The sequence below is a fragment of the Caretta caretta genome, chromosome 5 (genome assembly GCF_965140235.1).
Source record: "Caretta caretta isolate rCarCar2 chromosome 5, rCarCar1.hap1, whole genome shotgun sequence".
Classification (NCBI taxonomy): domain Eukaryota; kingdom Metazoa; phylum Chordata; order Testudines; family Cheloniidae; genus Caretta; species Caretta caretta.
This window is the reverse complement of record NC_134210.1, coordinates 111,201,739-111,226,784: the sequence shown is the minus strand read 5'-3', so window position 1 is coordinate 111,226,784 and position 25,046 is coordinate 111,201,739. Positions and strand designations below refer to the sequence as shown.

The 25,046-nt window shown below is 40.2% G+C and overlaps 1 protein-coding gene across 6 annotated transcripts in view; it reads left to right on the top strand.

The window, feature by feature from the left end:
- BNC2 (basonuclin zinc finger protein 2) overlaps nt 1-25,046 on the top strand; it is a 400,292-nt gene that overhangs the window by 287,178 nt on the left and 88,068 nt on the right. For all 6 annotated transcript variants that reach the window (XM_048850870.2, XM_075128811.1, XM_075128812.1 and 3 more), the window contains one exon: nt 967-1,202. In XM_048850870.2, coding sequence (XP_048706827.1) covers nt 967-1,202 — 236 coding nt within the window. The remainder of the gene's footprint in view (nt 1-966; nt 1,203-25,046) is intronic.

The following is a 25,046-nucleotide window of genomic DNA, read 5'->3' as shown; positions in this document are numbered from 1 at the left end:
CAGAACTCTTTGACAAAAATATTCCTTGGAGTAAATGTGTTGAATGAAGCCAGCGGGTAAATGATAAGGGCCTTTACAATCTCGATGTAAGAAAGCAATTTATCAAGAGTACATGAACTCTCCAGTGAATCCAAGAAGAAACCAAAGTACAGGAGGAGGAACCCCTATAACATTATTTTAAAAGCTCAAAAAGTTCTGTTTAAAACAAATAGTCTGGAAGTTTAGGTGCTGTGATAGAATTCATAAAGTGGAAAAGAAATTGAGAGCAAATAATAGTATATGCTGAAATGTATGATGCCACATGTAATTCCATCACATTAAACATCACATAAGGGGAAAAAGAATTACTAGATGCTCCTCCCAGCAAACCGAAAAAAAAGCTCAAACCTCGCCTTCCCCCATCTCTTTAAGTTATTAGTATATTTGATCATAAAATTCATTCAAAAGAGGTAAGTTGGATTGAATTGGCTATGTTTGCCAGTGTAATAACTAGCAGTTCAATTAGCAGTAAATTGATGATTCCAGTTTATGATTATGCACGGCAGCAATTTTTAAAACATTGCAGTGGATTCTATTTTCATAGATTAAGGCTCAAATTTTTAGAAGTGTTCATTCATTCGGGTGCATCCATTTTTGGTCACCCTAATGTGAGATACTGAGGGCCCAATTCTTCAGAGATTGTGTGTACCCAGAACTCCAATTGAAGTTAATGGGAGCTGTGAGCGCTCAATACCTTTGAAAACCAGCAGGGCACCAAAAACTTAAGCATGAAAGATTAATGAAAACTCTTGAACATTTGAGCCTATTGCTTACCGTCTCTAGTCTGTAGTAAAGAAGATACACTTGGTGTTTATGGAAGATTCACTTTGACAGAATATTAGATATGCTTTAATAATCTTACTTTTATTTTTATTTTCCTCTCTCCCCATCTCTGTGTCTACTCTTACCCCAACCTGTATCTATCAGCTTTGGACAAGCTTAGCACTCAGCATCTGTACCACCCTACCCAAGTGGAGATTGTGCAGTCCAACGTAGTGTTTGACATCAGCAGCCTGATGCTCTATGGTACCCAGGCTGTGCCTGTGAGACTGAAGATATTGCTGGACCGACTCTTCAGTGTATTGAAGCAGGAAGAGGTGCTGCACATCCTGCATGGCTTAGGCTGGACGCTTCGGGACTACGTTCGGGGCTACATCCTTCAGGTAAGAAGAGGTTTAAAGCAAGTAGTAAAAATTGTTTGGCTGACCATTATTTTGTATGTTGAAGTTACTAACAGTTGTGCACCCAACATGCTTTTTACTAAAAGTCTGTCCTTTTAACTGTGGATCTTTAGGTAAATAACTGTGAGATGTATTTGACATGTTGTACCTTGACGGTGGTACAGTATGTAAAACTTGCTACTTTTGCCTAAGGTACAGGTTCCTATCCACAGTATTCTCTTTTACTTCCCTACACTTAGTGTAGGAAATACCTTGAATACTGCAAATACTGAGGTTACTTAGCTGCAAGCCTTATTTAGTCATCTAAAGCAACTGGCATGTTTTCAAGAGCTACCGCTCAACTTCTATAATCTGAAGTCCAGTGCAGCTGCTTCTTCAACTTTTCCTTCCTTCCTTCACTCATTTATTTTTGAGGGAGGAGAACTATCCTATAATACATTAAAAACCCATATTCCTAATATAAGTTCATGGTTAAAAGCTAACCTTTGAGCTTTTACATGTGGTTTGTAAACCCATTCCCTTTGTAAAATTGTAACAGCTTGATTTAGTCACAAAAAATGGCATTTCCATGTTTAATCTTCACCCAGTCACCTGCAATCTTCACCCAGTCATCCGTTAGCTTCCAAGATATTTATTATGCTATCTGTTCAAAAGGGCATTTCAGATCTCGTGTCCTATACCACATGGTTCTGAGTGCCCTAAATTGCTACGGGCTTCCATGGGAGTTGTGGGTGCTCAGCACCTACCAGATTCAAGCCCATAATTTGGACATACCCAAATGAGCCAAGCTTGATTTTGAAGATTACTATTATTGCATTTTTGTATTTATTTTATTAATTTATGTAGGCACAAATAACATAGTTGGCCTGTTACAGAACACAGAGGAGTCTTTGTTCCTGCCCAAAGGAACTTTCAATGCTTATTTCTTTTATTGCCTGTTTCATGCAACATCCTTTCTGTAAAGGAAGCACATTAGCCTGCACATAATTACATCATGTTTTCAAAGAAATTATCTTAAAACTCCTTCTAAAAGATTGTCATAGTAAACAGTTCTGCATTGTAGATCGTCCTAGAGAGAGAGAAAAAAAGAGGCTAACTGTTGTATTGAGGCCCTGCTACTCTTATTAAGGTATATACAAATTCTAAAGTTTTTTAGATTTTTTCAGCATTCTTTATGGATTTTTTTAAAGCTAAATGTTCCAGGTGTCCACATGTAAAATATAATCTGCTATGATTTTAACCCAGTTTCAGAAATTAGAATTGATCTTTTCAGAAAACACGAATGCAGTGTGTCTTGGTACATGCTGTAGTTGCTAATATGTGGCTTGTATTATTGACAGAATATGGATATTTTTTAGTGATGCTTTGCATTACATTTTAAATTCCTGGATTCTGAATGTTGATGTTTAAAAAGGGTGAAAAAATCCTAGTATCCAGATGATTCCAGATGACAAGCTTACTGCCTATTTAGAGACAGTTTGTTTGTTTTCAACCATATGATAAAAATTAAGATAAATATAGGGTCAGAAAGAACATTGTAAGCCTCGAACCTGATTCAGTAACTCTTGCAGACAAGAAGAATCTCACTGAAATCAGTGGCTCTGCTCACTTAAGTGTTGCAGAATCAGGCAATTATCTGTTGGAATGATCTGAAGATATGCAAGAATGGAATGTAATATAATTATATAGAGGATTATAAACAGTCACACTGTGCATCTGAATGGTGTAAAGCCCTATAATACACCATTAGGCTAGAGGTCAGTTTATCTGGCTAAAACTCAATCGTATTGTAGCCCTCAAGGCATCAATTTTACCATTATTGCACTCAACAACAGTATATTGAATATTATGTCAGTTAAAGAGAATAATTATTGAGGCGAGTTAAGGGCGGCTGTTAAAGTCTTACCACATATTGACTTGGTTTGCAATAGGCTGTAGATTGTGTTACTGGGCAGATGAAGACATACTACAAGAGACTTAGTCAAGTCTGTCTGTTAGTTTAGCTCTCTAATTGTGTTTGTATTAAAGCTAGGAAACACGGTATATCGGGGGAAAAGAGAGTTCATTAAACATTTTCAGTGAAACCTGAGGGAATGTGATCAAAATATTTGGGACCTAACATTAGCATTTATGATTTGGTTTTTAAATAAATACATTGCAAATAACTTTTTCTTTAGTGGAGGAGGGTGGTGTAAGGTAGATTCTGTATGGGAACATATGGTACCCTAGCCACCAGCACTTAGAGTTCACAATAGTGACTATTATAGCATGTAGGTTTTTCTATGAGGGTCATCACTGTAGAACTTGAGCACTTCCCAGATATTACTCTGTTTTTCCATACAAAAAGCTAGGTACAGAAGTATTATTAGCCTCATGTTAGTGATGGGGAGACAGAGGCACAAAATTAATTGTCCGAATTCACACACGGAGTCTGTGACAGAATGGGGAGCTGAACCCAGATCTCCTGAGCGCCAGTCCAGTGCTGTGGTTACAAGGCCTTTCTTCCTTTTGCATGCAAATTCATTTCTGTTATAACCCAGTGTATTCACTTGCTCAGAACTTTCCCATGTGCATCTATGCAGTCAATGTGCTTGTATCTACTTAGCAAAAACTTGTCATGTTTTCAGGAAGTTAGTTGATTTCAGCCACTCCCCCACCACACAGGGGAAACTAGGACCCAGGTGTTCTGCCCCTCCCCCTGTCTTGTGGCCTTGGGGGAAATTTGCAGATAGTAACCAGCCAGAGACTCCCGTGTGTAGGAGCAGCTAGAGAAGCTTCCAGGCACAGCCATTCAGATATTCTGTGAATTTACAGCAGTTTTGACTGAACTGTCTCTGCCCTGTGATGATTGGCTGTTTGCTTCAACCCTCTCCTTCACAGTCTCTTCACCTCAGTTTTACTCCAGACCTGCCCCTCTTAACCGCTTCTTCCCTGCCTTGTCCTCTCTCACCTCTCTTTCCATCAGTATCCCCTCTCCCTTAACTTTTCTTTCCAAGTAGCTGATCCCCTCCTAACTAAATCCAGCAAAAGAAGAAAAAAAATCACAGGACTAACATGACATTGTTTGTAACCATCATCCTGTTCATAGTCTAGGTCTGTAATGAAAGGGAGTATCTGGGCATGATGTAGGTGGAGAGCAGCAGTGGCCATTGCAGATCTCCACTCACCTAGTCCTGAATACAAATTCCATAGAGCTGGTTTCCATCCAATGTGGAAATTCTGATATCTCATCATTTGTTTTTGTCCTGAATCAGGATAAAAAGTCAAAATACCGAAAACTTTCAGCGAGTTGTGAAAAACTTTGATTCAGAAATGTCTAAATGCTTTGTTTAGATGTTTCCAATCAACACCAAACATTTCAATATCCCTGAACTGAAATATTTCAGTTCAGTTCAACAAATCAAAACAAAATATTTGGTTGTATTGATTTGACATTAGTCCACGTCCCTCGAGCTGCCACGGAGTTTGATGGAAGTTGTAGTTCAAGTGTCTCATGCCTCCATTTCTCTATAAGGATTGGGTTACTCCCCTGAACGACAAGGTGCTGGTAAAATGACTCCCATAATGCACCACAGGGTTTCAAAGAGAGGGACGACCATAGTGCATTGTGCGAGATGTAGCCACAACTAGGGAGCCCGACTCAAAGAGGAGAATGGAAGCATGGGGCACCTGAATTAGAAAAACCTATGAGGCACCATGACAGCTCAGGCCAACACAGACAAATGTCAAACCAACCTGAAACTAAATGGGTCCGTTCGGTTCAAGAAACCAAAATGTTTTGGTTGTGTCGACCTGAGCTGATATGAACTATAATGTTTTGATTGTCCCAATGGAAAATTTTAAAAAAAATAGTACAATCAAAGCTTTCCCACAGATTGCCATCGATAAAATTTTCAGGGAAAATTCCCAACCACCCATATTCGGAACAATTTAAAGAGGAACAGGAGAGGCACACCTAAAGCAGCCAGTGGCAAGCAAGTTGGACAGCAGGGCTGTGCTGGTATGTATGTTTGTCTTCCACACAGGTGTGATTCCCCCTGGTTTTTGGCTGCTCAAGCATTTTGTCTTCAAGAGTGAATTTAAAAAGTAACTTGGACGGGTAACATTTTTTGTGCTTATGGAATGGCTTGTTGCATCATTCAGCTAAACCCTTAATGGACCATTATAATGATACAACACTGAGCACACGAGGCAACTCAGGGGATTGGTAATGTGATAGTCTTTCACCAGTTTTAGAATCTAGGCAAGGTTGATAATGGGGGAGAGTCATTAACACCTGTAAGCTGTTCAATGGCCAGTGCGCAGTGAATGGTGGTCTTTATCTAGTTCTTGGTGCACAGGTGTGCACATCATAATTGACAATGATTGACAATTTGGTAAGCAATCTCAGCAGAAGTAAGGTGGGAGACTAAACTAGTCTTTCATTCCTAGAGTGTGATCCCAGAGAACCTACAGGGGAGGGAAACTCTCTGGCCTGTATCCATTCTGTGGACAAATAAAGGGCTTTAGTTTTTAGGGCTGTTAACCTGTTGTCTACCAAAAAAAGAAATGAATTTGTTTTATTTATTCTAGTATGGAACTGTAGGTCTTCTCACTGAGAGAGTGCAATGTGAATCCATCTTTGTGTCAGTGAGATCTTCTGTCAACCAATACAAATATGCTGGTTCAGATTCTGGCACCCTTACTCACATTGAGAGTACTTTTCTCTGTCTCAACTTCCATTGATTTCAATTGGGCTACTTGTGCCATAAAGAATTGCTTAATGTGAATAAGGGTTGTAGATTCTGATCCTTTACAAATAATGATTTTATGTTGTTGTTAATAACAATTCAGTACTTTTAAAAGCATTTCATGAGCAATTAATATTCACAGCATCACATTACAGATGGGGAAGTTAAGGCACAGACATCATGTTAGTGGCCAGGATTAGAATCTAGGTATTCTCAGTGCTTTCCTGCTCACAAACCATCTGCAAAAATCTATCATAGGCATCTAGTTAAAAATTCCACTGCTGCTGCATGAACCAGAAAAGACTTCAGCTCAGTCTCCCATTGCTGTGATGGCTCTGCAGGGCTGATCAGACTACAAAGAGATAAACACTTGTTTTAGTCACTGAAGTCAACTAAATACACAGAGGGAGTCAAATAAGATTGTTGTTTTTCCACAGACATTTTTCTGATAACTGCACACTAACTCAGTCAAGTTGCACATGCTCTATATTCAATGGTGTAGTGTTTTTTTAAACTCAATTTTGAAATATATATATATATTTCAAAATCTCTGGAGTGTACCCACATCCATATCAGATGTCTGCTCATACATGGAAAAGCTGTATTATCTTTGTGTGACAATACTCGACTAGTTTTGTAAATTATAACCACTCAGCCACACAACCACTAAGGAAGATAGTGGAACAGGTTGTTCTATCTTACTGGCCTGGTAATATCAGAGTCAGAAGGGAAATTGATTGTTCTTTTGACCCATTTTTGCATTGAGAGTAGGTAGAGGTGTTTGAGGAAAAACCAAAGAACTGTAATGTGTTTTTCTCCTTTTCTTTCAAGTATGCTGCATAATCATTATTAACCTGATGTGGCTATGGACATTATTTAACTATCCTTAAAATTAAATATTGCTCACAATTGGATTTGCCTATGGCAGATTACAATAAAGCATTGGTAGTGAAGCATTGCCCTCCTTGAGCAGAGTGCGTGTCTGTGTCTCGGCTTTCCTGTCTGTTCCCCTCTGTCAGAACAACACAGTGCCTAGCTAAGGATATTTGTACACTACAGTTCCTAGGGTGGCACAGCTATGATGCTGCAGTTGTTTAGACCAGGCCTAAGATGCTCATGTTTTTGCTATCAAGCATTAAGTGCAAGACATTCCTGGGTTCATGTAAGCAGTGTGCTGAAGAATCTGCACTCAACATATAAGCATCACTAGCAAAAAAAGAGCACTCTGGAGATATCAGCTGGGCTAAGAATATGTGAGGTAATGGTAACATACCTTCTTAAACTCAACACTATCTATTAATAACAATCATAAGTCCTGTGAAATTGCAGTCAGCTTCCTTTCCCAAGACAAGCATTTCATCACAAGAAGATTCCATCTAATTGGATAATACCTACAACACATTGTTTATGATGATGAAAATAATTAAACCAGAAAGCATACAGGGAGTGGAAGATGGGAGGGATCAGCAAGGAAAGCTACCTTATTGAGGTCAGAACATGTAGGGATAAAGTGAGACAGGCTAAAAGTCAAGTAGAGTTGGACCTTGTAAAGGGAATTAAAACCAACAGTAAAAGGTTCTATAGCCATATAAATAAGAAGAAAACAAAGAAAGAAGAAGTGGACCACTAAACAATGAGGTTGGAGTGGAGGTCAAGGATAATCTAGGCATGGCCCAATATTTAAACAAATGCTTTGCCTCTGTCTTTAATAAGGCTAAAGAGGATCTCCGGGGTAAAGGTAGCATGACAAATGGGAATGAGGATATGGAGGTAGATATTACCATATCTGAGGTAGAAGCGATACTCAAACAGCTTAATGGGACTAAATTGGGGGGCCCAGATAATCTTCATCCAAGAATATTAAAGGAATTGGCACATGAAATTGCAAGCCCGTTAGCAAGAATTTTTAATGAATCTGTAAACTCAGGGGTTGTACCGTATGATTGGAGAATTGCTAACATAATTCCTATGTTTAAGAAAGGGGAAAAAAGTGATCCGGGTAACTATAGGCCCGTTAGTTTGACATCTGTAGTATGCAAGGTCTTGGAAAAAATTTTGAAGGAGAAGGTAGTTAAGGACTTTGAGGTCAATGGTAAATGGGACAAAATACAACATGGTTTTACAACAGGTAGATCGTGCCAAACCAACCTGATCTCCTTCTTTGAGAAAGTAACAGATTTTTTAGACAAAGGAAACGCAGTGGATCTAATTTACCTAGATTTCAGTAAGGCGTTTGATACCGTGCCACATGGGGAATTATTAGTTAAATTGAAAAAGATGGGGATCAATATGAAAATTGAAAGGTCGATAAGGAATTGGTTAACAGGGAGACTACAATGGGTCCTACTGAAAGGTGAACTGTCAGGCTGGAGGGAGGTTACCAGTGGAGTTCCTCAAGGATCGGTTTGGGGACCAATCTTATTTAATCTTTTTATTACGGACCTCGGCACAAAAAGTGGGAGTGTGCTAATAAAGTCTGCGGATGATACAAAGCTGGGAGGTATTGCCAATTTAGAGAAGGACGGGGATATCATACAGGAGGATCTAGATGACCATGTAAACTGGAGTAATAGTAATAGGATGAAATTTAATAGTGAGAAGTGTAAGGTCATGCGTTTAGGGATTAATAACAAGAATTCTAGTTATAAGCTGGGCACGCATCAATTAGAAGTAACGGAGGAGGAGAAGGACCTTGCAGTATTGGTTGATCGTAGGATGACTATGAGCTGCTAATGTGATATGGCTGTGAAAAAAGCTAATGCGGTCTTGGGATGCATCAGGCGAGGTATTTCCAGTAGGGATAAGGAGGCTTTAGTACTGTTATACAAGGCACTGGTGAGACCTCACCTGGAATACTGTGTGCAGATCTGGTCTCCCATGTTTAAGAAGGATGAATTCAAACTGGAACAGGTACAGAGAAGGGCTACTAGGATGATCCGAGGAATGGAAAACTTGCCTTATGAAAGGAGACTCAAGGAGCTTGGCTTGTTTAGCCTAACTAAAAGAAGGTTGAGGGGAGATATGATTGTTCTCTATAAATATATCAGAAGGATAAATACCGGAGAGGGAGAGGAATTATTTAAGCTCAGTACCAATGTGGACACAAGACCAAATGGATATAAACTGGCCACCAGGAAGTTTAGACTTGAAATTAGATGAAGGTTTCTAACCATCAGAGGAGTGACGTTTTGGAATAGCCTTCCAGGGAAGCAGTGGGGGCAAAAGATCTATCTGGCTTTAAGATTAAACTTGATAAGTTTATGGAGGAGATGGTATGATGGGATAACATGGTTTTGGTAATTAAATATTCATGGTAAATAGGCCCAATGGCCTGTGATGGGATATTAGATGGGGTGGGATCTGAGTTACCCAGGAAAGAATTTTCTGTAGTATCTGGCTGGTTAATCTTGCCCATATGCTCACGGTTTAGCTGATCGCCATATTTGGAGTCTGGAAGGAATTTTCCTCCAGGGCAGATTGGAAGAGGCCCTGGAGGTTTTTTGCCTTCCTCTGTAGCATGGGGCACGGGTCACTTGCTGGAGGATTCTCTGCTCCTTGAAGTCTTTAAACCATGATTTGAGGACTTCAATAGCTCAGACATAGGTGAGAGGTTTTTTGCAGGAGTGGGTGGGTGAAATTCTGTGGCCTGCGTTGTGCAGGAGGTCAGACTAGATGATCATATGGTCCCTTCTGACCTTAGTATCTATGAATCTATGATTTTTGCAATCTAATGGTGACATTGGTATCAAGCCAAAAATACTTGTATCCATTTCAGTCAGAGAAAATTCTTCTGCTTCTCTTTCAGATAGATTGTAAGAAGAAGCAACAAAATGATAGCTGACAATTACCTCCCATGAATACAATAAAAATGTATTTTATGTATGTTGGGGGTCTCTGCATTTAACAAAGGTTTCTTTCTCCCATCTAAGTCTGGCTGTCTCTTTTTCTAAGTGTATTTAACATCAAACTATCTTTATTAATGAATACTTTGCACTTGTTTAGCAAATTCCATCAGAGGATCTCAGAGCAGCTTACTTGCATTCATGAATTTAGCCTTGCCACATCCCTGTGAGGTAGGTAAGTATTATCTCCTTGTTACAGATTGAAAACTGAGGCAGCAAGAAGTTTAATAGGCAGCAGGTTAGAAGAAACAAAAGGAAGTATTTCTTTACACAATGCACAGTCAATCTGTGGAACTCCTTATCAGAGGATGTTGTGAAGGCCAGGACTATAACAGAGTTCAAAAAAGAACTAGATAAATTCCTGGAGGTTAGGTCCATCAATGGCTATTAGCCAAGATGGGCAGGGATGGTGTCTAGTCTCTGTTTGCCAGAAGCTGGGAATAGGCAACAGGGGATGGTTCACTTGATAATTACCTGGTCTGTTTATTCCCTCTGAAGAACTTAGCATTGGCCACTGTCGGAAGACAGGATACTGGGCTAGATGGACCTTTGGCCTGACCCAATATGGCCGTTCTTATGTTGTGTTCTTTTGTTCTTAAGTTAGGAGGCTTACCCAAGAAAGTCTGGGGCAGAATGTGGAATTAGAACCAGACTTCCAACTCCTAGCCCAGTCATTTCATCACCTTTCTATGTTCAGCTAATAATTGCCACTGATATTTAAATTATTTGAAGGTGGAGGGGAGTTACCTTTCATTTATGGCTTTATTAATTCTGCCTTTTTTCAGGTTTGTGCAGTATATTCTGCTCTGTATTTCCCTCTCTTATTTGTTGTTTCATTATAGTCACTTGTGCTCCTTTGCTCAAGTATTCTCTCTGTTTAACTTCTCTCTGCCAAGACCCCCAAACCCTGGCAGTTTTCAAAGCATCTGTGTGAATGAAACTTAAATTGACTACGGTACGTGCTGCTTATTTCTTGCTTTCAGTCCCTCTTTTTTTCCCCTATTGCTTTTCTCTTTCCATTCCCACTTATTCCCTCTGTTGTCCTTTTCTCCGCATTCCCTTTCTCCTCCTCCATCCCTCCTTCAGCCTCATTCCTGTTCAACTTCCCTTCCTTCCCCACTCCCTCCTCTTTATCACACTATGCTAGGCCCGCCGACAGAAATTCTGGGCCGAAGTGATGAATCCATCACTTCCGGGACCATCCATGGCAGCCCACAGGGCCCCCACAAGGCATGGGTCAGGAGCGGTCCCGCGCACCTTGGGACCCTGCAGCCCACCCGGGCAATTTAAAAGGGCAGTAGCGGCCGGGGGCTCTCAGGCCCTTTTAAATTTCCCGGGCCCCTGGACAATTGCCCCCTTCCCCTGATCAATGGGCCTGCATTATGCTATTCACCTCCTGAGTTTTCCATGCCACCCACAGCACCCTGCCTCTTAAAATCCATGTTTATGATCAGCTGGAAGAGTTTCTTCTTTTCAACAAGTCAGCTTAAAGTGACTTCCCTTGTCTTCATGAAATAAAGGGCCACTACTGTGCTCCTTGCTCTTTTGTATTCATTTCAGCTGTTCTAAACCAGCAGTTATTACCACATACGCTCTCAGCTGAGAAGGGGCAGGACAGCAGAGATTCTGAGCCATCACACAGCTCTTGAGCCACAGGGAAGCAGTGTTGTGCAGGAGGACAGCAGTATTTCTCTGACTCCAGTGTGCAATGCTTTCAAAATTTGTGTGTGTATCTGCACTTACCTCCCTAACATCTCCCTGCCTCTTTTGGTACCCTTGACTCTGTAGCACCACTCCCAACTGTCCTGATTATGTGACTTTTTAACTGCTTTATCACACCTGTTCACACTTATATGCTACCTGAACAGGAAAAGAATGGGAGAGAGGCAAAGAGTTCATAGGCACTTCTGAATGTATCATCCAGACAAGTTGCATGACAGCAGAGGCATGGAAAACACGCAAAGACAATTTGGGTTTTCAGAATGTGTGAAGCGGGAAAATACTATGTGCTGGTGCTCTGTGACTCGTCTCTTGCAATGAAGCAGACAGCTGTCTAATCCCAACTGGTCAACAGTGGTGTATGTGATGCTTATATGTAGTGGTTGCTAGCATAGTCAACCTTTATGAGTTGCCACCCAGTGGTATCTGAGAACAAGAAATAACTAGACCTTCTCAGATACCTCAGGGTGGCAAAGGCAACCGTTGCATGCCTGGCAAAGGCAAAAAGAGACTTTCTACACATATGTTTCTTTTACCGGAGAAGCAGTCCTGGTTGTTTACAATATTGGGGTAAGCGGGAGCAGTGGTACGGAGCACACAGTCATCCCACTGACTGACACATGGTTTCACACAGCTGGGCACAGAGCGTGGAAATGCCTGTTACTGAAGGTCTGTCAGGCATACACCAGAACCATGTGTGCTTCTTTTTAAACTGAGCCGAAAAGCTCTTTAGCTGCCAAGAACTAAATTAATGGTTCTGTTTCTTCTGCAACAATTGATGAAATCACAAACACCTAAAACAGAGCGAAGAGAGGGGAGGTGCATTTTACCTCAGTCTCTGTGCATCTTGAGGTGTGAGTGATGCCATCAAGTGAACTTGAGTCTTGGCAGGTAAACAAAGGAGGAAACAATTTTCATCTTTCAGAAATTCCATTAACTCTTTGTGATCATAAACCTTCTTAAAGGATTATGTTTTAAATAAATAAAATGGGATAATCTGTGGGCATGTCCAGTGTTACCCTCATCTCCTGCGCCAGAGACTCACTCTTCTCACTGAACATGCTCATCTGAATCAGTCATTGGATCAGATCCTCTGTGAAGTTCACTTGGCTACATTGAGGAGCTCTGACTCTTTCTGTATTTGGGGTCAGAAGGCGGGGTTAATGCCAATGCCCTAGTTCCATGTGAGCAGCGCAAGGATCTTTTTTTTTAAACACCTTATATTAGTGAGAATAGCTGTGCAGTCTCTGCACCCAGAACTATAGGGATCAGCATCCCCCCCCCCCACACACACACACACTCAGTAGTACTAAGATTAGTGCCTCTGCTCACTAAAGACCAGCATATCCTGTCTCCTGATGACTTCTGGCTGAATTCAAATTGTGGTCTTGAAGGTGAAAGGGTCAGTGCATTACCCAGTCAGCCACATATCAACTGAGATTAGCTCAATTAGAGAGTACTTAGTATTTGGATCCTTCCAAACCATGACAGTTGAACAGTTAGACTTTTCCCAGTTTAGACATTTACTGCCCTTATCTTGAAATTTGGGGGTAGTTTTGATTGTCTGTGTGTCAGAGCTGGCTTCAGGCAGTCATGAAACCAAGGACCACAGAGACTTAGGAGTCAGGAAAGCCCCCAGAGGCTCAAATTTGTCATCTATCTAGCATCAGTTGATTTAATGCTTTTCTTGAAGTCTAAGGGATCTCAGGGGGACTTTTTCCCCTTGCAGCCCTGATCTTTCAATGAGGTACTAGTGCTTGTCCAATAACAAAGAATAACAGTGAAGTATGAATGACTCTCATTAGAAGGGGTAAATGTCATTAACACTTATTGTTGCCTTGTAGGCAGTAGGAGTACAATGCCAAGCATAGAGAGAGAAACACAACCAAAAAACCCCCTACCTTAACACTGTACATTCTGAATCTGTAAGGTTAAACCCTTATATTTTATTTAGGGAATTTAGTTTTATTTCTATTTAAGAAATCTCTCCTGTATGTTGGTTGACATTTCTGTAGAAATGGGAAGCAGTATGTCCTTGTGTCTTGAACACTTGACTTGGATTCAGGAAACCTGAATTCTTCTGCTGGCTCTGTTTTTTTAACTCGTTGTGTGACTCTTCTGTGCATCAGTTTCCCTCATGTACAAAATGATCCTAATTAATATTTGGGTGTTGTAAGACTAAATTAGTTAATGTTTGTAAAGTGCTTTTGAGATCCTCAGATGAAAGGGGGTATGTAATTACTAAGGGTTGGTCTACACTAGAAAATTAAATCTATCCAGTTATGTCGCTCAAGGGTATGAAAAATGCACAACCCCTGTGCAACATAGTTAAGCCAACCTAAGTCCCAGAATAGACAGCTCTAGGTCAATGGAAGAATTTTTCCGTCAACCTAGCTGCCACCTCTTGAGAAGATGGATTTACTACAGCAGTGGGAGTATCCCTTCCGTCACTGTGGGACATGTCTACATTACAGCACTGCAATTATGCCACTGTAGTGTTTTAAGTGTAGACCAGGGCCAGCTCCAGGCACCAGCTTTCCAAATAGGTGCTTGGGGCGGCATTCAGAATAGGGCGGCAGTCCGTATCCCGCGGCGGCTCTTGGGCTCTTCCGGGCATGGTGGCAATTCGGTGGCGACTGCTTGGAGCGGCAAAATTGGTAGAGCCACCCCTGGTGTAGATATAGCCTATGTAGTAGTATTACTAAGTAAAATTCTGAATGTCACCTCTATCTGGAATAAGACTTGTCAGTAATTAATTTTTAACATAATCTTTTTAGTAAACTTGGGAGGAAAAAAATTGTCTCATCTTTTAATTTTGGGACATTGTGGATGATTTTTGCCTTGTTATAGTAGACAAAAATTAATATGTATTTGTGTCTGTGTATATACAGCCTTGTGTTGAAATCCAGACCCCATGAAGTTAATGACAGAATTCCCATTAACTTCAGTGGGGCCAGGATTTCACCCTTGGAGTCTTACAATTCCTCCTACAAGAAGGGTGTGGAAGTCAGTGTTATTCATTGACATTCATCCTGCAGAGCCAAGAAATCCCTTACAGGACAACTGGAATTTTAAGGCTGCAGGACTGTATTATGTCTTCATAACATATGATGGTGTGGTCTGCTAAACAGGAATTTGATATGGCAGTATTGAGTATCGCCAACCCAAACATTCAAAAATCATAAATCAGGCTCCCAAAATTGAGAGATTGTTTAATCATGAGATTAAAAAAATAGATTTTTGGTTCTATTTGTCTGTTTGTATTTGAGCATTTAGGGTTCACGTTTTTAAGTTTTCTCCACAACCATTAGGCTTTCTTTCTTTCTTTCTTTCTTTCTTTCTTTCTTTCTTTCTTTCTTTCTTTCTTTCTTTCTTTCTTTCTTTCTTTCTTTCTTTCTTTCTTTCTTTCTTTCTTCAAAAGAATTTCAAGAGCAGTGGTTTAAGAGAACACCTATTATCACTAGACCCATGATAAAATCACAAGAGTTTACGACACTGCAGAAGTTGTCCTGAATCACTAATAAATTATGCAGGTCATCCCAAACAAGTTTTTATATCCCACACACATTCCTATGTATGTCACATCTTTTATAGAAAAACTTTTTAAAGCTTTAGAGAGTGTTAAATAATTTTACTGGTACTATTTTTCAATCCTTGCAATTGTAAAGTCGGCTTCCTCCTTGTCAAGAGTCTACCCAGAAGGAGAGAGAAATTATCACTAATAACATTTCAGAAAACTCTAAAAATAGCTTTTCTGGGTACATCATCACATTAAGGGCCAGTATCTTGGGACATTCCAGAACTAGAAGAAGCAAGTGCTGCATGTCCCAGTGGAAAACTTGAACTCTCTTCCTCTTTCATTGGTATAAAGCTCCCATTTTGTAGTTGCAAGGGTAGTGAGATAATGGATGTTAGACCTGTCAGTGGTCCAGACCTGGCTATCAGTCATCCTATGCCTCAGACCAAGATAATTTTTGCTTTTGTTTTTGAGATGTGGGAGCAGAGGTGGAGGGGGGACAAGCAGGAAGGAAAAATGTCTATGGCAGATTTGTGTTGAAAATAAATAAGTATTTTGACTGTTTGGGATTTCTCAGAGGTATGGAATGTATGAAGCTGGAAGATGGATTAGCACAGGTGAGGTATTTAGAACAGAAGACATGGTGGTCAATGAGGTGGTCAATGGCACATGATTAATTTTATTTAGATATCACCAACACATTGTGACGGGTTCCCCCTGGGTTCCACCTGGAACTGGGGTACCACTGAGTCCCCCGACCCACCAGCCTGGTCTCCCATTCACTCTGCAATGCTGTGACAAGCTGCAGACACACTCCTGGTCTCTCACTGTCACCAGCACACAGGTAAGGGGACACGCAGCTCTAGTAACATGCAGACAGGCTTTCTGACCAGCCCCTGCATGGGAAGGCTATACAGCTAGGTCACTTACCAGCCTCTCAGGCACACACCCCCTCTGGAGGGTTAACCCAAAATTATACCATCTTGCATTGTACAGAGAACTATACAGCTTAAGCTCATAAAATTCACCCTCTCCCTCAAAGCAACAGCTTTCTTCCCCAATTTGTAATTTCCACACACTGATTTTAGACAAAACAAAAACAAGTTTATTAGCTACAAAAGATAGATTTTAAGTGATTATAAGGGATAGCAAACAGATCAAAGCAGGTGACCTAGGTGAAATAAACAAAAGCTCAATCTAAGCTTAATATACTAAAGAGATTAGATATGAGTAGCAAATTCTCACCCTGATTGTTGATTTAGGTCATATGCAGAGATCCTTGAGGGGCCAGCTGTGCTTGCTTGGAGCTTAAAAACCCCAAGTGTTCCTTTCGCAGGCTAGGAATCTCTCTAGCCTGGGTCCAGCCCTCGCCTTCCCCCCCCCCCCAGTTCAGTCCTTATTCCTCAGGCATTTTTGAGAGTCTTCTTTGGGCGAAGCAGTGTTTCCCCTGCGACGGAAGATCTCTACACCCCTTACATGATTGATGTCATTTGGTCCTGTGTGTAATGCTAGCATGGGAGCATGTACGCATGAGAAGTGCCAGCTTGACAATTCTGGAGACCAGTGTTGTTCTATCCATGTACAGAACAGGTATGTATTGACAGTGTCAATTCAGGTTTCCTTATGTCACCTCCCAACCATCTCTCTAGAGGAACCATTTCTAGGAGAGTGTATCTATCTATTTATATATTTAATATATATTACAGAAGTCTTGTGTCAGACGCTAGTTAAATTTTATACGTTTCGGATTGATCTGCTGACTGTGGCCTCTTAATTGATTTTTATTTGTTGATTTTATTACTACACTCATCTTAATGTGTAAACGGTGAGATTGGGTTGTTTTGGGGTTGTCTGTGAGTTTGAAGGGTGTTTAGATAGCTAGGAGAAAGTGGGCATACCTGTGGAAGGGTTAGTTCTAACTGAAGAGGGCCACAAGAAACAATGTAGGGCTCACATGACTGCTCTCCCCAGATACACAACTGTGTAATGTAAATCATCTGGGTTCCATGGCTTAATTGAGACACTGGGTTTAAAAAGTTTTAACTTATGGTTTGCTTGTTCCGTTGAAACGTGGTAGTCTGCCGTATCAAAAATGTCAATGGAAATGTAGTACGTTAACAGGCAACTACTCACTTTACCAGTTTAAAGACTTGTTGGCTGGAGTAGGGTCAAAAAGTCAACACAGTAGAAAACTTCAGTCTTCTGGGTTCTAAAGTGTTTCTGACCATTTAAATGTCAAGCTAGTTTGAGGTTCTTTAGATGTCTGGGCTATTTGAAATGAATAGACATCTCTCACACTTGCAGATTTATATTTTCCCCAGCAAATAACTTTGTTAGCATAGTGGTAATTGTTCAAGTGTATTTTCCTCACAATAGTGCAAATGCTAAAAAAAGAAAGTCATAAATGAAGACATCTTTCACAGCCAGCACATAGTCGGATCCAAGAATTAGCCCACCATTGGTGGCCACACAACTACAGTAATATCTCACTAACATGCTCACTTTCACTTCAACAATGCTATTATCCACAGTGCATACAAGAAAGAATGAAAATCACACTGCCATGCAAAACCTTAGTTCCTGTTGTATTGTACAAAAGTCCACATTTCTTACTGACTCAGCTCCATTTCTCATTGTCAGAACCTAAGCCCCAATTCAGCAAGGGACGTAAGCCTATGCACATGAGTAGTCCTATTAACTTAAAGTTGCTACTCATACCTTTAAGGTTAGGCACATGCCTCAGCACTCTTCCATATTGGGGCCATCATGAAGGTCTGTTACCTCAGTCACTTCCCTTTGCAGATGGGATCACTAAACACAGCCACTTTCCTGGAAAGGCTGCCATTTATTTAAACTGTAAAGCTTTGAATGGGAACAAATTACAGGTCACTACAATATAGTGTGTGAGGAGTTTTTTGATTGAAAATGACAAGGTTCCTAGCAACTTTCCTTTGTTTTTAACTCTTTCTTCTCCTGTAGATTCCCCTATGCCACTTCCCTGATGTTCATTTGCTCTAGAGAAGCTGAGCAAAAAAACCTGGTGTGTGTGGGATGGGGGGGGGGGGCAAATTCTGCATTCTGAGCCTCTTGAATGGGCAAATCTTGCACTACATCTCCTGTCAGTGGTGGAGAGCCCATTGTGCATGAGGGCCAGAGAGCCCAAATTAGGATGGCCATAGCCCCTGCGTGCCAAGTTGCTTAAGTGCTCACCATGAACAGGGAGTAAGTGGAAGGAAAAACAAGGGCAAAGTCACTTCACAAGTCCCCTGCCTGTTCCTCTCCCCATTCCCTTGGGGCAGTTGTATAGGAGCCTTTGCACCCCTGAGGAGACAGTAGTGGCCATGGAGTAAACTTTGCAAGATGGTTCCCTTTCTTCCTGGACCTTACAGGCCTCCCTAATCTAGAGCATAGATCTATTGCTCAGGCTATTCAGAGAGCTAAGAATTTGCCTAAAGTGCTGAGCTGATTTAAAAGTATGAACAAGCTACTAACATGAGTTTCTGTTCTCTTCAAAATGTGACTGGATATAATTTACTTAATACGCTCTGTGGAAAAAAAGGAAAGGGGTTTTGGAAAAGCAGTTTAAGAGCTGCATTGATACATGAGAGATTGAGCTAATGTGAAGAACACAGTACAGCTTAAGAATCAGATGCTAGGAATGGAGGAGTTTTAAAATGTTATGTTTCCATCAAACTTTGGCATGTTTAAAAACCAGCCTTCCTTCCTAGTATCCTGGCCTTTTATTTCTATTGGCAGCTTGTAGTTTGTGTCACTCAGAAATTTATAATGAATCCACAAAAAATAAATAGTATTGCATTTTTTGGGGGAAAAACAGGAGATCTGCACTTTGACAGATTCATGTAGATGGGCTGACAACATAACTGTGTTTGGTGAGCATGGCTTTAAAAAATGTTGGACATATTTTGTATGTAGCCCTTTGAGAATTAATTCTGACCAGATTACACTGTAAATAACGTTAACAGTCATAAAATAAACACAGCCGTGGTTTGTGCCATATGTTTTATCATTATTTTGTGGCTTCTTTTTTGTTTGTTTTTACTAATAGGGAGCCTACTGATAGCTCTGTGAAGTTGTGTTTATGTATTGGGGGTGGGGAAAGGTAAATTGAACTTGTATTTTTAAAAAAACTTAACTTCACACCTGAGTGTGTCTGGGCAAATTTGGGTTTTAAAACCAAAAAAGGCTCCAAATATGTAGCCACTAACATTACAAACACAGAATAATAACATTTGCATGGGGCAGATTTTGGTACCTAATTTAATAGCACCTTAGTCCATGAGCAGTCCCATTTGAAATCCATCCATTCCCCATTTGCCCCTGCCCCCAACTCTTTTACTTGGGCTGCTTAAATGCACCTGTATTTAACAGACAGAGAGAGAGAACACGCATTTGGTCAAGAATATTTTTGGAATGCAAATGTGTAAATGTTCTGGGTTATTGTTGCCCCTTTATTTCGAGGGAGGCAGGGGGAAAATGGCAATTATTTTTGTATAGAATATATCTGATAAATAGGAGGTCAACTGTAGGTCTCATCATGTTACTTTTCTTTCCTTATCATGAAGGGCAGGTTGTCCATCCTACCAGAAGCTGCCACTATTAATGTTTGATAAGATTTTTGCTGCTTGTTCTGTACTATTGCCCATTTACACGTAAATGTTATACAGCTCCTTTTTCTATTGCCTTTGCTTCATCCTGTCTCGTCCCCTAGTAAAATCTTTTCCCAGTTGCCTTGTGGACTACAATATGTCTTCAGCTATCAGTTAAATTGGGTTTCTCAATTCATTCATTCGTTCTCATTCTCTTTCTCTCTGATTTAGCAGAAAGCTTGGATTTTTCTGTCTGATGCAGCCAAAGGAAGGAGACATACAGTGCATTTGTGTGGCTTCTAGTTTTGTATTCTAAAATGGCAACAAAATGTGTAGATTTATTCAGCATACTGGAATTACTCCACGCAATAATGGTACCAACCAACAACACAAGGAAAAAAGCATTAGCAGAGGGAAAAGAGGAGTGGGAGAAACCAAGCAGCCACCAAAACCATGGAGAAATTGGGGAAAGAGCAATGCAAATGTTAGTCTTTTCTTTTTTTAACACTTAAATTTAAACTGGGATTTTTCAAAGGAGTCTCTGTGTGTTTGCTGCCCAAATTCCATTGACAGTCAGTGGGGAGTTGGGTGCCTAATTATCTTAGGTACTTTTGGAAGCTTAGGTTGTGCAAAAGAAAAACATTTCACAAAACATAATATTTAATGGAAACATTTTAATGCAAAGTTTAAAACAAAAGAATGAAAAACATATTGGTTTAAATTGAAGCATTCTCTTGAAGTGTTTGCAATCCAGATATTGAAGAATTGTTCTACTGTGTGATAGCCAGCATGAAACTGACAAGGAAATAACATTTAAATTTCTGAAGCACAAAAAGTAAGTCAAGAGGATATATATGGTGAATAATACAGTAAGTACAGATTTTTAAAATTCTTTCCGTTTCAATAATCTCAGGTTACTTGTCAAACCTAAATTACCAAAATTGGGCTCAATCTTGCAAACACTTAAGGAGGTGAATAACTTTACTCATCTCTTTATGTGTTTAGAGGATTGAGCTTTTTTTTTCTAGTCTTGGTTAGTTTTGCCTGCCAGGATCATGGAAGTTAGAGATGGAAAATATTCTTTTACTGGTCGGTTGTCTAGTCCAGAGGTTCCCAGCCTGTGCTTTTTGGACCACTGGTGATCTATGGAGCACTTGCTGTCTATGGAGAGTGTGTTGATCTCATGGTGCCTGGTCCTCTTCCCTGCTCCTAGATGCTGAATTGCATTAAAAGGCAGCGAAAAATATATTGAATATTTTCCTACTATTATTTTTTTACATATAAGCAATTACTCTAAATTGCCACTGGGATGCTGTGTGACTGGAAATGGGAGGGGAAGTAGTTTGAAAACCAATCTCTCTATCAACATAATGATCTCCACGTTATCAAACAGTTTCAGAAATCCTGATGTAGTCTATCTTTCTGTCAGTGTAGAATTGTTCTCTGGGATGTGTGTGCTGAAATCATGGTGGAGAGAGCAGTACATAGACCTGGAGAAATAGATTTGATTGAGTTTTTCCAGGCTACTTTTAAATATACCTAGTGGAAAAGTGTCTGTAATTCCCTTGGGAGACTAAATAATATAGTGTAGGCATTGTTAGAAAATTATATGATAGGTTTAATAATGTAGGTCTCAAATTTGGGAGAGGGAGAAAAGAAGTGCAGAAATTATCTCAACAATACAAATTAATTATTCCTCCTATCAAAAGAAAACTCTGAAAACATCTCCCCCCTCCATTATTCTTGTCAGTGAAGGACAGATTCAGCATCTGTTCTCCTGCGAAAGCCCTCAGGAAAAATTAAAAATCTGTTCTTGCAAATTCATCATTATTATTAAGAACCATAATTCACTTCGTGGTTATCTCAGCCCTTCTTCAGTTCTTATCTGAGCTCCATGATGATACTGCCTTCTTGAATGAGGCATCGTTCCAGCCTCGTCTCATCTCTCCCACCTTAATTTATAGTGATGCGTTGCAGTTTGGTGACAGGCAGTTGTTCGTGCTTGAATAACCCGCGATTTGAATTCTACAGTTTGTGGCATCCATGTAATGCTTAGCAGTAGGTACAGCTGTTAACTATTCGCTTATAAATAATCTTTTTTCCCCTCTCAACCTGTCTCCCAGGTAGTGTACCTGTCACCATTAATAACTCATCGGCAGCTCCCCTGTGATTTGGGCCATCACTTGTCATTCACAGAGGAGCAGTGCTCTGGCCTGGTATTGAAGCTCACATAAGCTCCTTCAGCTATTCACTCATTCCAGCAGCTGTATTCTTTCACGTTTCTGACTTACGGGAAATTACATTGATGGGTTTCACAGCCAGACACCTGACTCATCCCCTCACACAACTAATTCCACACAAAGTTTTGCCTTGGCTTTTAAGAAATGTCACATTGTCCACTCAGGGCAGTAAATTTGATATAAATTGTTCAAAGCTCATCCATGTCCTAGCCCCATTGATTTCAGTGGCAATGCACCAGGGGTCCATTATATATAATAATTATGCACACATATGTTTAGCTAATAGTATGCTGTATATCACATTGTTGTTTGTATTGTGGTAGCACTTAGAAGCACTAGTCATGGACCAGGACTCCATTGTGCTAGCTGCTGTACAAACACACAACAGAAAGACACTTGAGGCTCTCCACTGATTGCCCGGTAGGGAAGCAAGCAGACAAATGCTTTTGTTACCAGCCTTCTGTTAAAAAAACTTTTAACTCGGTATGATTGGATAGTGTCACTTAACTTTTCTGAGGAGCCCAGATTGGGGCATTTATTATTGTTGCCTAATCCTTGGTTTCTATAAAAATCTATTTTAAGCACAATGCAGGAGGTGGACTAGGGTGGGGAAATCAAGATACACATCTCATGAACAAAGACAGTGCTTTGAAAATGCACCCCAATGTGAAGTGATGTGTGGGTAGCAGCTACATTTGTTGATTTAAGATAGTTTTCCTCTTTATGTATCCCATTAACAGACATGGGTGCATAGCAGAGTGATGACTTTGAACCGCTTTATTCAATTTAGCAGCTCTGATACTCAAATTGGGTTTGAATCTAGAGCTGATCAAAAATTTCCCATTAGAAAATGCTGTTTTGTGACAATCAAAACTTTCTGCAGGAATGTGTCAATTTTGATGAAATTTCATTTAGGAAAAAATTAGGCGGGGGGGAGGTGTTTCAAAAAGATCAAAACAATCTTACTGGAATTTTTTCCAAAACAATTTTTAATTTTGAAACTTGAGATTATAAATTATAGTAAAATGTAAAATAAAAATGTCAAAATCTGAACAAAATGTTTCGATTTTTATCAAAATGGAATGTTTCCATTGACCTGAAATGATTTTTTTCAAACATTGTATTTCAACATTAATATTGAAATTTGTTGTGTTTTTTTTTTCATTCTAATTTGGAATAAAAATCGATGTTGGAATTTCCCATGGAACAGAAATTCCAACTTTGACCAGTTCTGTTTGATTCCCTTGAAAGAGATTTGAATGCTGTCCTGGCTCTGCAGTGAAAGCCACATGTTTGTGACTTTCCTCAGGTTCTAACCCCATCCCCAGGCTAGCACAGGTTGGTGATGTGAGATAAAGTACTTGGTCTTTCATAGTAATGTGCATACATTGTGCTGTTCTTTAGCATGTGATAATGCTATCCATCTCGGAGAAGATGTGGGAGGAAAGGGTCTGTGCTGACAGATACTTTGATGCTGGTGAATAAAAGACTACCCCTCAAGAAGAAATTGGCAATATCTCATCACCACGCATTCTCAATGTACTCCAGGCAACAGTGCAACCCATCATTTTCTGAAGGGAAGCTCCCTTGTGCAGTAGAATGGCAAGGCTCTTTTGTGAAAATAATATAATGCACTTGTGGAGGGGCCTTTATCTAGATCTCAAAGAGCTTTCCAAAAGTGGGTACTAATTATTCCCTTTTTAGGGATGGAGAAGCTGTACGACTAGGATGAGAAGTAACTTGCCCAAGGTAACACTTTAACAAGGAGAGCCAGGAATAGAACCTGTGGCCCCTAACTCTGGGACCTGTGTGCAATCCAGTAGATCTGAGATGTGCTAAACTCATCGGGCCAGGCACTCAGCTGATATAAATGGGTGCAATTCAGTTGAATTTCATTGAGTGAAATTTATCCCCAAGCAGAGGGCCAGCATAAGCATTATGCACCACTTTAATACCATCTAAGATCTGTTTTGAGGACATAAGTGGTGCATAGGTTGGTTCCTGGCCCTATGCACAGGGGTGGACCTCTCTTGGGCATCATTAAACTGGACGGTTCCATTCTTCCTCTTACTGATGGGGTGGACATTTGGAAGCCCTTCTTTTCATTGAAATAAAAGCTTCTTCCTAACAATTAATTATTAAGTGTTCCAGGGCTTTATTATATATTTATATGTTCTCAAGAGCTCTTCTCTCTCCCTCTCTCTCTCAGTATTATAATGTCATTTTGATTGCAGTTCACTCGCTTCACTTCTCTCTGTCAATTCATGGCCCTCTCACCCAAACAAGATGACACTCTGATTGCAAAACGGTCCCAGCAGCCCACCAAGGTTATAGAAACACAAATAAATAAACTGGTGTTTTGTTTGCTTTTTGTATAGAAGCAAACTCTATGATGACTATAGATGATCAAATTTTTTTTTTCACACTATGTCCTTCTGTGAACATGTTTTCATTTGTATGCCCTGGGTCAGTTTAGATACAGAATGCCTCTGTGTTTATGATTCCAGCTGTTTTCCACTGCAAGAATATGATTTGACCCCAAATTTATTTTCTGTTTATTTTCTTTCATTCCTTCTCTCTCTCTCTCTCTCACCCCCCACCCCGCCCCGCATCTATGCATGTGAATAGCAATCCTCATTAAGGAATGCCCAGAACACAGACAGACTCTCTCTCCCTCCTCCCCCTTCCAGTGGTCACTCTCAACAGCCACTTGAGTAGCACAAGTCAGACGTGAAAAAAGATTCTCGGATACTGCGTGTGCTTTGTTGAAGGGCTTTATTTCTCCCTCTGCGGTTCAGCAAACTAACTTTTTGCTGGACACAGTGGGGTTAAAAGAGAGTTAGTGGTTTGGTCTTTTGGCATTTTCCAGCTGCTCCTCGGGAGAATATAAAGTGCCTGTGGAGCAGGTCCAAACCAGTGGATGTTTAAGAGAAGAAAAAAAAGTTAGCTGAAGAGCAACATTCTTGTGTGACTTAGTTACCTTCTGTCGTGTTAAAAAAGGATTGTTGTGCTTTACAGTTTTAAACACCAAAAAAAAAAAAGTTAAAAACACCAAATGACCTCCAGGCCTGTTGGCTCTTGAAACTCAGTTTATCAAGTCTCCTCCGCCTT